The sequence below is a fragment of the Octopus bimaculoides genome, chromosome 21, assembly GCF_001194135.2.
Source record: "Octopus bimaculoides isolate UCB-OBI-ISO-001 chromosome 21, ASM119413v2, whole genome shotgun sequence".
Taxonomy (NCBI): domain Eukaryota; kingdom Metazoa; phylum Mollusca; class Cephalopoda; order Octopoda; family Octopodidae; genus Octopus; species Octopus bimaculoides.
Window position 1 is genome coordinate 20512963 of NC_069001.1, and position 15874 is coordinate 20528836.

General features: G+C 36.1%; 1 protein-coding gene across 2 annotated transcripts in view; it reads left to right on the forward strand.

Annotated features, from left to right (window-relative positions):
• The window catches only part of LOC106879982 (potassium voltage-gated channel subfamily KQT member 1), a 241425-nt gene that overhangs the window by 204561 nt on the left and 20990 nt on the right, over window positions 1-15874 (forward strand). Inside the window, exons 12-15 of one of the 2 annotated variants that reach the window (XM_052975494.1) lie at window positions 1985-2060; window positions 6397-6491; window positions 9702-9801; window positions 14320-14451. In XM_052975494.1, coding sequence (XP_052831454.1) covers window positions 1985-2060; window positions 6397-6491; window positions 9702-9801; window positions 14320-14451 — 403 coding nt within the window. Of the gene's footprint in view, window positions 1-1984; window positions 2061-6396; window positions 6492-9701; window positions 9802-14319; window positions 15088-15874 lie in introns of those variants that run through there. The other variant, XM_052975495.1, reaches the window with a different exon arrangement.

Consider the following 15874-nt stretch of genomic DNA (forward strand, 5'->3'; position numbering starts at 1 on the left):
ACCTGAAGGGGTTTGTGTTTTATCTACCTTCCTACTTATTAGGACTTTGGTTTTATCTAGGTTGACTCTAAGGCCCTTCGATTCTAGTCCTTGCTTCCACACCTGAAACTTCTCCTCTAGTTCTGATAGTGACTCAGCAATTAGCACAAGGTCATCAGCATAGAGGAGCTCCCAGGGGCATCCTGTCTTGAATTCCTCTGTTATTGCCTGGAGGACTATGATAAATAGGAGGGGACTGAGGACTGAACCTTGGTGGATCCCTACCTCTACCCAGAATTCTTCACTGTACTCGTTGCCAACCCTCACCTTACTGACAGTGTCCATGTACATGGCTTGCACAGCTCTCACTAACCAGTCATCTATCCCTAGTTTCCTCATTGACCACCAGATAAGGGAATGGGGAACCCTGTCGAAGGCTTTCCCCATGTCAACGAAGGCCAGGTATCTTTGGCTAGGTATTTCTCCTGCAGCTGTTTTACCAGAAATATAGCATCAGCGGTGCTTTTCCCTGGCATGAACCCAAACTACATCTCATCTAAACTGACTCTCTCCTTAATTAGTTGGGCTATGACCCTCTCCATGACTTTCATTACCTGATCCAACAACTTGATACCTCTGTAATTGTTTGTGTCTAAAGCATCACCTTTACCTTTGTAGCAGTTGACTATGGTGCTGCTACACCAGTCGTTGGGTATGACTCCTTCATGTATCACCTGGTTAACAATACGGGTGACTAGGCTATAGCCGACACTGCCAGATATTTTGAGCATCTCTACAGTGATTCCTGATGGGCCGGTGGCCTTCCCTGTCTTCATACTTTTAATTGCTTTATCTACCATGGTACTGTCAACTCGGATAGCTGGTCCCTCTGTTGGGTCGGCATTCGGCAGACTCTCTTTCTCCCATTCATTTTCTTTATTGAGCAACCTTTCATAATGGCGTCTCCAAACCTCTCTCTTTGCAGCCACATTTAGTGCAAGTGAACCATCATCCATGCTGACACATTTCTCTCCTGCGACATCACGAAATGACATGGCAAAAATGAAACAATGAGTTAATATGTACATCTATGCCAACAAGACAAAAGGCATATATGAGATGAACATTTCTATGCAAACAAGACTTCTTACAAGCACAATCATCAAAACATACAAGAAAACAAACAGCTCTACATACAACAACGTAAACACTGAAGTAAAAGAGTTGGTTACCCTTCTGAATATAGAGGAGTGTGTGAATTACCTTGCCACGCCTCCCCCATATATCCCTCTTAAGGATCTTAATCCTTTCTAATCCTAAATGCAAGCTGATTAAACACTTTAAGAGCAAAATAGGCAAAGTAAGCAAGTGTATTCTCCACACTATTAATTCTGATTTTAGAAGGGCTACAAGGTTAAGCCAATGTGATTATAACACCACAGTAATCGACCAGTTCTATATCATTGAGTATAAAGCAATCTGCAGATTTATCCATAATATGGACTAAACAGAACGAGAGGAGACACATGGGATAAAGTGTTGCTGAAGAGGTCACAGGATGTGTGATGAAAGAGCTTAGACAAGGGACACTAAAATAGTAATAATAATAATAATAATAATAATAATAATAATAATAATAATAAAGCTGAAGTGACAACCAAGTATTTAGTGCGTGTGTTTAACTGGCAAAAATATGACCATCTCCAAATATAACATCTGTTTCAACATAGGATTTCACATCAAGAATTTTGCCAAACAAATACATAAACATATACATGTGTGTGTGTGTGTGTGTGTGTGTGTGTGTGTGTGTGTGTGTTTATACATAATACACACACATATATAAGAAGTAAAAGAAAAGGTGAAGTTGCAGGTATTTATTTTTATTTATCATGTATCACTTCTACTTACATAAAACATTATTTGTGTGTGCAACAATATTTTCTGTATATTTCATGTAACTACATTTGGCTCCTTTTTCATTAACTTTCTCAAATATTTGCAGCTTGACGGAACGCCATAAAGTTGCTATCCGTGTGATACGAAAAATAAAATATTTTGTTTCTCGTAGGAAACTTCTGGTGAGTACTACACTTTGATATTGACAGAAAGTAAAATGAGATAAGATATGGGAAATATTAAAACACTGTTTTCTTTAAATGCAGGGGGAAAAAAGCAGTAATTAAAAGGTTCATGTTCAGTAATTGCAAAATGCTGGGTAAAGTTTCCAATTTCATTTATCTGAATTAGTAAGAAGCTTATGATTTTTATATAACCATAGACTGCATACTAACATAAGATCAATCTTTGGGTAAATTGTGATAAATACACACTCACATACAAACACACAAACATGCATATATATGTATGTAAATGCATATTTATATGTGCATATATATATGTGTGTGTGTGTGTGTGTGTATGTGTGTGTGTGTGTGTGTGTTGTGTGTGTACATACACAGGTGGTTTTGGATGAATTTGAAAATCTCATCCAAAAATAAAAGCATTTTCAAAAATCAAAAAATATCAACTATATTATGGCTGGGAGACAACATTTTACTCAAAGTAGTCATCCTCAGCTTCCACAATGTCCTCAAAACAACTCTAGAGTCATGTGCATCCATTCCTCAATGTACCCCTGTGAATATATTCAATCACCTCCTTGATTTTGGCTACCAGCTTGGCCTTGGTGTTGCAGGCAGAGCAGCTAGTGTCTTTCTCAACTACACACTACACATGTTATTCCTTGGGATTACAATTGGGGAAATTAGGAGGCCAGAAATTGGGGCTGGTGAAGTCATAAAAATTCTCTGACAACCACTTCTGACTCTTTCTGGAGGTATGGTAAAGAGTTGACTCCTACTGCCACACATATGGCATTCCAGCAGCAACCCTCTCCAGCTAGGGATTGGCCATTCTCCAGCAATCTGAATTGACTGTAAGGCTCTATTCAAAGATGTGAGTCAGCATGATGTCACCCTCACTAGACACGCACCCAAAGACCACCACAGTTTGGAGGAACTTGGTTTTCACGATCTCCATGTCACATCTTACAGCTTTTACAGTGCTCATAGAACAATGAGCAGCAGACATGATGTTGGTGTTTTGATGCCAGTGTGAACCATCATGATACTGGCAACTCTTTTTCAATATACAGATGGCTTCCAGGCTTCCATTTCAGCTAACTTTTTCTCAACTACGACTGTAATCTTTATGCTCCCCAACACCAATGACTGTTTACCAATACATCAAGCTGCTCCTGAGGAGAGGAAGTATAAAAACCATCAAATTTAGCCTGAATACCCTGTGCCTACTTCTTCATCCATTCCTCCATCCATCCATCCATCCACTTTTCTGTCCTTCCTTCTTTCTTTCCTCCCTTCTTTTCTAAGGGAATGAGAATGGGTCCCAATTACAAGAAAGCCTGTCCATCAGTTATGTTGTGGCCTGAATATTCTCATAGTTCACCTGTAATTCCTCTTGAGTTATACAATCCATACATTGATGACTGTATTGATGTGACTCCACTTTCCACAAAGAACCTAACTTCTTCCTTTCTTTTGTCCAGTCCTTCTGCTCCCACCCTTGAATTCTCCTGATAGCTCCAACACATCTGTTAACTTCTTTGATATTCCGATTTACCACTCTTCCCTTACTACAAGCCTACAATCACCTTTTCCTACCTCAACTTCACCTCCTCCCATCCACAATAAACTGCCTATCCCTTACTCTCAATTCCTCTGCTCTCTAGTGATGACCATGTCTTCAAGACACGGTCCCAACACATGGCTTGCCACTTCACCCACCAAAGATACCCTACCATTGTAATCCAAGCTGCTTTCACTTGCACTCTGTTGACTGTACATCAGTCCTCTTTCCTAATGCTCATCCCACCCTTCTCTGCCTCCTCTTCCCCTTACCTGCCATCCCTCCAACCTATCTCTCCAATGCACTATTTTACACACTTTCAACATACTTCAATCCAACTCCACCACTTCCGACATCTTTCCCAATCCACCCACCCTCTCCTTTAAATGTGCCTACATAACTTACTGGTTACTCTGGTAGTATGCTTTTGAAACACCCACCTCCACTACTAATTGGGTCACTTAGGAAACAAAAACTGTCAACTACTTCAACAATACTATCTGGGTATTTCATAGATTCTATTGCCATTCAGCTCTCATTGCTTACTGCCACTGTGTGAAACTATGATGAACAGAAGGAGCTGAGGACTGAGCTCTGATGGACACAAAAATTGCTGCTGAATTTATTGCTGATGCTCATCTTGCTGACTGCACTTCTGTGTATGGTTTGCATGGCTCACATGTGCCATTTGTCTAACTATCTAACTATAGCTCCACTAGCAAATAAGCAGATTACATTGCATCAAAGTTGTCAAAGATAATGTTAACAATGATAATATCTTTCTTCAAGTGTTTACATTTGAATTTTACTCATATATATATATATATATGTATATATATACATGTAAGTAGACACACATTTATATAGCTATTTATGTATATATAATATATAAGTGTATATTATAAATGCACACACACACATGTAGTGGCTGTCAACTCATAGATAAGTATGGACATTGCTCACAAATTATCCTAGAAGTTAAAGATAAAGGTTATCAGCAATGCTCATGCTGAAATTTAGAGTCAGCTAACAAACCTACCCGACCTGTGGATGGTTTAAGTTGCTTTGATGGTATTTTTGTCACCAAATAATTGAACTACAAAGAAAGTTTATGCGTAGCACAGCAATCTATGTTTCCAATTAACCTAGGAACAGAAAACCAAATTAAAGGCTGGTTCTTGTGGAGGTCGTTGCACTTTAATGATCATAGAACATATAAGTTTGTGAGCGATACAAAGTAGAGCTACTGAAGTGTTTCGGGAGTAGATTACAGATAATGACTACAAAACATAGTTGTTTTACATGAAAGTGAAATTTCTTGTCAGAAACAGCCACATAAATGGTGTTAAGAAATTGTAGGAAGACATTGAAACTTCCCCTCTGGGAGTTTATTTTATTCAACTGCAAAGGAAGCTATTTTTTCAGAGAGAAGTATGATTGGTATGTTAAAAAATGGCAATAGAATATCTACTTGAAAAATTAGAGTTAAAGGAATGTATTTGCTACGTCCTTACAGTGTACAACCACTCTGAAATTGACTTCAGGTAACGAGAAATGAAGACATGAAAAGTTTGACTTCAGTTCATGAATACTGCTTTGAATCTTTAGCAGTTTGCAGTGAAAAGATGTTGCATTCAAAATATCATAATGGATAGGTAAATAAGCATCCTTAAAGTGAAACAGCACATTGGTAGGTAAACAAATGTATCAACACATAGAAGAGAGGGAAGGGAAAAATCACCTTTCAAGCAACTCAGAATAAGTAAAGGTAAGCTTGCCAAAGTTTAATGCAGCTTAAATATGGAGATTAAGATTGTTTGGTATTGGATATTCATTGCATACAGTGTTCCTAGTCAACTTAATCACCGCTGCAGGTGGACAGTCGAAATAAATGAATAAACAAAATCCTTTCACTTTTATAGTATTCTCTAACCAAGTAATGATACACAATTACAAGATATAAATAAATAATAAATGAAAAAGGCTTACTGATTTTGGAGTGATGCTGTAGTGCTGGAGCTGAAGAAGAGACAATCATGATAGAGTTTATGGAGAGCAGTGCCAGGAAGGGGTTGTACAGGCTACATCGCAAACAAAAAATAAGGTTTTCCAATATGTCAAGCAAAAATTTTCATCTAAGAAACTGAAAGACAAAGTAAAATTCTTAATTTAGTTATTAGAAAAAGACTAAGTAACAGTAGCAGTCTTAATTAGTTATACTAACTTACCTTATGATGTGGTTGTGTGATAAGGAGCTTACTTCCCAACCACATAATTCCAAATTCAGTCCCAGTGCATGGCACCTTGGGCAAATGTCTTCTACTATAGCCTCAGACTAACTAAAACCTTGTGAGTGGATTTGGTCAAAGGAAACTGAAAGAAGCCTGTTGTTTGTGTGTGTGTGTGTGTGTGTGTGTGTATCTTTCTGTTTGTTCCCCCATCACCACTTGACAACTGGTGTTGGTGCGTTTACATCCCTGTAACTTATCAGTTCATCAAAAGGGACTGATAAAATAAGCACCTGGCTATAGAAATAAGTCCTGGAATCAATTTGTTTGACTAAAACAAAGTTTAGTTGAACAAAGGCAGTGCTCCAGCATGGCTGCAGTCAAATGACTGAAACAAGTAAAAGAGTAAAAGAACAAAATACTTTTCAGAAATATAATAATGTAGATATAAAAGACTAAAACATCTCAAGATGTGCCCCAGTATGACCACAACCAAAGGACAGATATGAATGAAGAAATTTACAAATTTCTATTATTGTAGCAAGCCAGAAAACCATATGATGTTCGAGATGTTATTGAACAATATTCACAAGGCCATCTTAATATGATGGTGAGAATAAAAGAATTACAGCGGAGGTGAGTATTTCTCTTCATAAACTCAGTTTTCTGGTTTGCACCCCACACCATGACATGCCCTTTCTTTCTTTCTTTTTTTTTCTTTTTTCTTAGCTTTTAAGTTACATACAGGATTGTTTCATTGCTCATGTTGCTTTTGCAAACCAGTAGCATGGACATAATGGCTAGCATATATTCAAGAATAATCTCATAGGCCCAGTACATCTTATGTGTGTATATATATATATATGTGTGTGTGTGTGTGTGTGTTTGTATATATATATATATATATTTATATACACATATGTGTGTGTGTGTGTGCGTGAGATTGAAAATGTTAAAAGGTTTCACACAAGAAAATTTATTGTAAAAACCAAAGAAAATGTTTGGAGGATTTTAACACAAATAATAGGAAGAAAATGTTCACATTTTTGTTTCAAAATATGCCACAAATTTCAAATTTTTTAAGCCATTTTAGTCATGCAATAAGAGAAAGGGGAATATATTGAATTAAATTAATGTTTTTTGATAGTAGTTTTGAAATCTCATGTTTTCCTTACAAAATCTATGTTATAGTTGTTGCTGGTAATAGTAGTAGTAACAGTTATAACAATAGCAGTTGTCTTTTGTTCCTTTGTATTGATTATGTGGTTGCAGTAGTAGTAGCAGCAATAGTAATGACCGTAGTAGTAGAATCTCCTACATGTTGAAACCAACCATCAAGAGAAGGTCACTGTCAATTGTAAACGAGGTAGTGTGTAAAATGGTTCATATAATTGACCTCTCTGTTCATCTGGTAGGCCCAGTTGAGGAGCATAAGTAGAAATAATAGTTGCTATCCCACTTTGCAAAATTGGTCTAAGTTAAAGATCCTATCACACACTCTGACTACCATGACTGCCTTATCAACCCATTTCTCAACAAGAAGTATACCCATACCGTCAACCCCATTACTATTGCCTACCCAGAATATTTTATACCTATGTTTTTTGACTGTGAGGAACCTGGTAGAAGCTCCCCTCCACCTTACCTCTTGGCTACAATGCACATCTACATCCTTCCTTCAAGCATCTCAATAATCTCACCAGGCCTACCTTTCAATGTGCTTATATTGAGTGTGCCAACTCTGAAGGTGAAGAAGGATGGTAAGAGGAAACACAAGTATAGCGGACAGCATTCTGCATCTGAAAAGAAGGTTTGCATGGATGCTTGCCAGATGTATAGAAGTTCAAATAAATTTCATATATGTTTCAACCTGCATTTAATTTACCATCATTTATTCATTTCACACTTGCCATGTCTACCATGGGAAGAGTGTGTGGTATAGACCATTGCTTATACAAAGATAACATAGCACTGATAATTAACTGGCAAGTACACTTGTTTTATTTCCAATGTGAGCAAGCTAGCTATGCCTTATTCACATTGTAGTACTGTCGTTGCTAGTGGGCTAATTTTGGCTGGAGGATGGGGATGGAAAAGAACATTCTGTACAAGTTTCAGAATAAGGGAGGCAAGATAAAGCATTCAACAAGCTAAGAAAAGAAATTGCTAAAAGTGAATCTGCTAAACTAAAAGTGGAACTACTATGATAAAAATGAAACTTCTAGTATAAAAATGAGAATAAAACTATGCATGCTTCCAGGTTCAGTCCCACTGCATGGAACCTTGGGAAAATGTTTTCTACTATTACCATGGGCTGACCAAAGGCTTGTGAGTGGATTTGGTAGACAGAAACTGAAAGGAGCCCTTCGTGTGTGTGTGTGTGAGTGTGTGTGCACGCGCGTGTGTGTGTGTGTATTTGTTCCCCACCACCACTTGACAACTGGTGTTGATGTGTTTCATTTTTGTAACTTAGTGGTTTTTGTCCCTGTATTTGTGGGCACTTAATTATCAGTATATTACTCTCTTCTAGGCAAATAAAATGTTTTATTTTTTTCAGATACCCCTTGGTTGATAAAATGCTAACACAAAAAATGATAATTCATACAGTCATTGTTGCCATTCTGTCAGAACTGAGTGATTTAAAATTTGCCAACTTTCTAAAGTTTGGCTGGAATTGGAAGCTTCTGGTGGAAATATTTCAACTGTATCAAAGAGAACAAAATGTTCAGGCACCATAAGAATGCCACACTTCCTCCAATGGGTTCAAAACATTATTGATGGTGATCAAAGAAAATCAGTGAGGAGTTGTTGGAGTAGACTATCAGAACTGTGATGCATGAGGACATTTGCTGAAAGTTGTATTTACTAAAGAGGGGCGAATTCAATCTGCAGTTGATTCTGTAAAGGTAACAAGAAGGGCATCCACACATAATAACTATGCCAGAAAGATAAACATAGCATACACAACAGAGAATGGAAATTTACTTTGTTGCTATGTGTATGTCAGATGATGCATCTAATGTATGTTGATATGGAAAAAAAACTCACATAAAATGATGAGGATATTGATAACTTTTGAAGCTTCTATGCCGAGTTGTTAGACTGTAGGACAAAATGCCTTGTTCATATTTATTGGGTTCTCTGTGCTCAAAGCTCAAATTACCAAGATCAACTTTGTTTTTCATCTTTTCAATGTGAATGAAGTATAGTACTAGTCCAAGCAGGACTATTAGGGTTTCAAATGAGATGCCTTGTGGCATAACACTAAGTGACTACTATAAGCAGTAGCAACAGAGTAAACATGATAAGTGTATTGTTATCTTGCAGTGCTACATTCATCCCTCCACTTGTACGGTTTGGACAAAGTTAGCTCAGCTAAACTGGCTTTTCTTAAAGACTCTGTTGGAAGATGTCTTCAGTAATGTTTCACAGTTTTAATGATATATGCAACCTATGTTTTCTCAATAGTCACGACTCTTAGAATCATTAGGGAGTCTGAGAGCTCTGTAATCTACCCTGAGTTGTTGTTTGCATGCTAAACAGCTCTCAAATAACTCATTCCATCAAGCAACAAATATGTAAACAGCAACAGGATGGTATAATTGTTCTTGAGCAGAGTTGTTAGCTGAAGGTAGATTTCATCAACAACTAGATAAATTATAGAAGAGAAAGAGGTGTATTGACAATGAAACAAAATGATTGGTTTGCACAGATTTATTTTGGATATGGAATGATATATTTTTTAATTTTATTATCAAAACCTTGTAGGAAAAATTTCCCTATAAAAGCAGTGGCAGACAGAATTAGAATCTCTTTCATGTATTTATTTTTACCTTTTATTTATAGGCTTGACCAAATTCTTGGGAAACCTTCAACTTTGTACCATAATTCACGAGACAGAGACAAAATGACAATTTGTGCACGCATTGTAAGAGTAGAAAATCAGGTATGTAATATTATGCATTTTGTTTGTATATCTTTGTCCACACACATGCGTGCATGCACACACACACACACACACACGCATGCACACACACACACACATTAGTTCAAAGGATTTATTAAGAATCATGGCACATCAATGTGAAAGACACCACCAATTGGCTAGACAGAGCAGACAGTGAAATAATCTGTCATCATAGGCATCAATTATACTGACTGCATACTGTTGTTAGGTAATTCTCAATTCCACTTATTTACCTATGATCCAATTCCTCAGCAAATTCTTGCTCTGGTGTAAGTATAAATAATAACTGACAAATGGAAGTTTAAATTCATGACAATTGTTTATTTAATGTAGTCATAACAGATTACATTATGTTACATTATTTAAACTTAGCCATTCATGACATAACCTATTAATTTAAGCTAGTGGACTTTTAAAGTCTGGAATAGAATATATAAACTATTGGGTGTGTTGAAAAGCTGTCAGTCAACTAAGGCACAAATTAAGGAAGAGAAGAAATAATACATAATTTAAATTGATTTATTCTCTGACTCAGAGATGGTAGAAAGAAGTTAACATCATTACAGAACAGACAAAACAGTGTAAAGGTTTCCATTAATCCCTCATCATAAAATAAAGCAAACATTTTGGTCTGTTTGACAGAGACATATTCATTTTATTCATCATCATCGTCATCGTCGTTTAACGTCTGCATTCCATGCTAGCATGGGTTGGACAATTTGACTGAGGACTGGTGAAACCGGATGGCAACACCAGGCTCCAATCTGATTTGGCAGAGTTTCTACGGCTGGATGCCCTTCCTAACGCCAACCACTCAGAGAGTGTAGTGGGTGCTTTTATGTGTCACCCGCATCATATATATAAAATACAAACTGACATTTACATTCACACTCTCATATACCCACATCTATGCACTTGAACCACACTCATACACACACATATTCACAGATCCATACACATAAATATATGCACAGACTGTTGTAAATTATTGACAATACAAAAAGTAAATTATCTCTAATGATACCACTGTTGTTAGGAGTGTTTGCTTTGATTATATTTCCTTGTTAGGTATGTTATTGGTAGCATCTTGCTATAGAGGAGATAAGGGTACTTGTATCAGGTTCATGATGTGTATGTTCTATGGAAGGACAAAACAGTCAAAGGGGTTGAGCTTTTTACTTACGAGGAAGATGAAGTAAGGATAGGTTTCTGGTATTAATTGTGGTGGTACTGGGTAAGTTTTAGTAAAAGAATGTAACAAGAATGAGAGAGATAATATACTAAAGAGAAGCAATTTAACACAATGAGAAAGAAAACGTAGTATAGAAAAGCAATTTTAAACATTAAAATATTTATAGAATTGGATGAATGAACATATCAAAAATTAAAGAACAAAAGTGGTGCTTATTTTTTTATGGGCTGCTAAAGGAAGTAAAATCTGAAAGGATTTCACTTTTTGTATTGTCTATATTGTTTCTATAATGAAGTTGATTTCTATTTAAGAGTCAAATCTCAATCATTGGATTTTAAATAACAATTGTAAAAATTTACATGCTGAATTCTAGAAAAGTCTCATATACAGGATTATTCAAAAAGAATGAACCAATTTCATTATGCAATATTTTAATAAGGAAAAGCAATAGAAAACTCCAGCTAAGTCACAAGTATTTACTTACAGTCAACTTTCATTTCCTGTCTTACAAGTGTTCAATGTAGCCACCACCTGCAGCACGGGTAACATCAATGCGATAATAGAATTCCTCCCAGAAGCGTATCAGCATATCACAATCCACTGAGTTGATTGCTGTTGTTATTTGATTTTTAACATCATCGAGGTTAGTGGGTAATGGTAGAACAAAAACGCAACCCTTTACATATCCCCACAAAAAAAATAACACATTATGAAGTCTGGGGATCTCACAGTCCAAGCACAAAGAGCAAGGTATGGGCCCCTTTCCAACCAATCCATCACTGAGGCACTTTTTCATTTAGAAAAGCTTGAACCATCAGGTGCCAGTGAGGTGGTGCACCATCATGTTGAAAAATGAAGTCATGCGAATCTACTTGCAGTGAAGTGAAAAGCCAGTTTTGGAGTATATTGAGATAGGTTTGTCCTGTAAAGGTGTTTCCTTCAAAGAGAAAGGACCATAAACCTTGTCCTGAGACATAGCACAAAAGACGTTCACCTTAAGGGAATCTCTTTCATACTCAACAGTTTCATGCGGGTGCTCTGTTCCCCAAATACACACATTGTGACGACTGACTGTGCTGCTCAAGTGGAAAGTCACTTCATCACTAAAAATTAAACGTGAAATTAAGGTTTTGTCTTCTATCATCTCCAGCATTGATTTGCAAAATTCCATCTGCTTCCTCTTGTCATTGGTAAGTGCCTGAACAAGGTACAGTCTGTATGGTTTCAAATGTAGACATCTTAGCACATGCTAGATAGTGGATTGAGGGATCACAAGCTCATGGCTAGCTTGATTTGTAGACTTCCGTGGGCTCCCCTCAAATGCAGCACAGATTCTTACCACTTGTTTCTCTGAAACACGTGGTTGTACTGGACTTTTTCTTTTACACAGACACCCATTCTCTTGAAACTGTTGAACCCACTGTCGAATGTTCTTAGGAGAGGGCAGATTGATATCAAATTGCCTTTGAAAAGCACACTGCACTGTGACAATCGAATTTGTTTTTGCGAACTCAAGAACACAGAACACTTTTTGCTGAGGACACACCATTCTGAGTGTAAACAAACAATGAAAGTTGATGGAAAAATGATATGACTACAGCACCCCTATGGCAGCCATTCAAAACTTAGAAAACTCCACTGCTATCCACTAATCTCATTGACCTTAAACATCAAATAACAATAACAATCAACTCAGTGGATCATGATGTGCTGATACGTGTCTGGGAGGAATTCTCTTATCGCATTGATGTTGCCCGTGCAGCAGGTGGTGGCCACATTGAACACTTGTAAGACAGGAAATAAAAGTTGATTGTGAGTAAATATTTGTGACTTCACTGGAGTTTTCTATTGCTTTCCTTTATTAAAATATTGCGTATTGAAATTGGTTCATTCTTTTTGAATAACCCTGTATTCTTACAGTAGCACTTGTATATTGAATTTACAGAATATGAAATAGACTCTCTCTTTTCTGGAAACTCCAGTTTTCTACTTATTAATTAATTATATAGTCAGTAACATAACCAAGTGGGCTAATGACCATGAATGCAAATATAAATTTATGTTTGGAATTTTGAAGATGTTGCCCACAAATAATTTATTTCTTGCATCTGACATCTGCATCAGTACACTTTGCTTTCTATTCCAAACAGATCTAGCTTGTATTTTTGATGTTCAACCCTAACTCATCCTTCATAGAAACTAATGATCAACTAGAGTCATTTATTGCTTCTTCTGGAATAGTGTAGGGTGTTGTTTAGGGGAGATTTAGTTGATTTTTCAAAGTGGTTGAAATATTATGTAGAGGCTCCCTCAGTTTGTATTTGGAAATTTGGAAATTTGGAAATATTTCTCACATTTGTCTCAACATAGCTCTTCCCGTGGATAATATTGCACATTGTTTTAGTTGCAACACTAAGTCACATAAGTAGGCAATACTTTTGTGATAGTTGCTGAATATGTATATATATTTAATATCTTCCACAGATGCGTAACATAATCAGCATTTCAGACAATGTTTCTTTTATTGCTCAAGTATTTAGTAACTGTCTCTTAATGTTAGATTGTAAAAGTAAAACCTTCAAGACCTGACCAATATGGCCATTATTCTCAAATTTGTTGAAAACATTTCTATTCATAACCTTTTGTTGTTGGAGTAGATTCATACAACAATTATAAGGCTGAAATTGTATCTCTTGTGTTCATCCAGGACTCATAAAGTGTTGTTTTCTTTACTTTTGAGCACTACCATAGGTTGACGTCTTTTTGTTGCTGCAATTGTTTAGCATCAATTGTATACCATCTGAATGTTAGCATACAACACAAGAAGATTGTCTGGGTTTAAGGGTTTAAGTTTCTTCACCCATTTTTTCTCCTGTAGCAGAATCTGTCAACATTGCCAATTTTGTGAAATATTTTAGTTGATGTGAAGATATTGTAGTTTTAATATTAATGAAATGTATTTCATCTATAGTTCACTCAAGTATTGCAAATATTGGTACCAGTACTGCTACTACAAATGCATTGTGGATTATTATTGCATAAAAGGAAAATTCCAACAGCATATTTTTAAAAGTCTGGTGACATTGCCATTATTTCCAGTATTACGATACTTTTGATGACTATTCATATATTTATATTACTCATTGTGTAAAAACAGCTTTCCATTTTAACTATCAAGTATGAATATTTTCTCCAGCCCAAATTTATTCATTTATCAGCTGAAAATGTTATAAAATCTAGTCTTGATATTACTTAAGTTGATTTAAAGTCTTTTAATTCTTCTTTATTTTGGGGTTTCCATCTAGATGGTACAAATGGATCAGAAACTGGATAATGTTGTTGAAATGCTGAGAAACTTGATGAAACATTTAACAAGTGAGAGAGAAGGAAAACCATGGCATTTCTCTTCCCAAGACAATGAAGAACCTGTGGAAAAAGTATGAGCAATTATCAATAACTTTTTCTGAACTTCATCAAATTCAGCATCAATATAAAAACAACTACAACAAAAACATCAAAAATAATAACCATAATAATTAAAAACAACAATGTAGTGATTTCAACAAAAATATTTCAGGAACATTAAAATGATATTACAATAATGTAACTCAGTGAGGAGACACATATTAGCTCCTACACAAACATATGCTTAAATTCCAGCATATACACATAGGGTCCTATATGTGAGGCACTATTTAACATTACGCTGTTATGACAAATCTGGAAGAATTTTTGGATATATGGCATTCCTTATATATTAGATACATGATTCATGTATCTAATATATAAGGAAGCATTGAAGCATTAATATAATGTTAAATGCTATATTGATTGTCGACAACTGTAATGTGTATGCATGTGTGTGTCTGTGTGCCAATGTAAATATATGAATACATGCAGATATATATATTAATGAACATGTGTATGACAATATATGTATACATATATGCATATAGGTATGTGTGTGTACACACATATATATAATGCATTTATAAGGCATTTTTTAAACATCTGTAATATACTTCCTTCATTACATGACAACTGGATGTAATAAAGATTTCATTTCATCATTCTGTATTAGTCCCTCCAGTAGCCATTATGCAACCAGGCAATGAACACTTTTTTTACACACTTACACACTCACACACACACACACGCGCGCATCTTAAAAATATGCATGTTTATGTATGTATATGTGTATGTATGTATGAATGTATGTTTGTGAGTGTCTTTATATATATATGAATATTATGAATATATCATATCTGTGTGTTTATATGTGTATGTGTATCTCCATATATATGTCATCATTTTTATATCTCCTTTCCATGCTGCTTTCATAGACTGTTGCTCATACATTTCACTTGATTTCTGTAGCAGGATGGTCTTCCTATCACAAACCATTTTACCAAGTGTATTGGGTGCATTCTCTTGTGGTACCAAGACTGAAGATTTTGAATAAATGGTCACATAACACTATACATTTTCTGCTCAGTAGCCAACCACTTTACCATATGCAGTAGGTGCACTTTTTCTGGCACTAGTTGCAGACAAATTGTTCTAGTTGCTAGTGATACTTTTGAGGCAGCACAATTTATTGACATTCTGTGGTGGAACTGGTACAGGAGATGCTTTGTTCACAGGACAGATTAGAGAGTATTCTGAGTGTTGTGTGGGCTAAGACATGGAGACCAGAGAGGGGGAAATAGGGGAGAGCAGTAATACCAATTGCGAGGGCTGAGGTGTATAAATATGTGTGTGTGTGTGTGTGTGTGTGTGTGTGTGTGTGTGTGTGTGTGTGTGCATACATATACTCTTTACTCTTTTACTTGTTTCAGTCATTTGACTGCTGCCATGCTG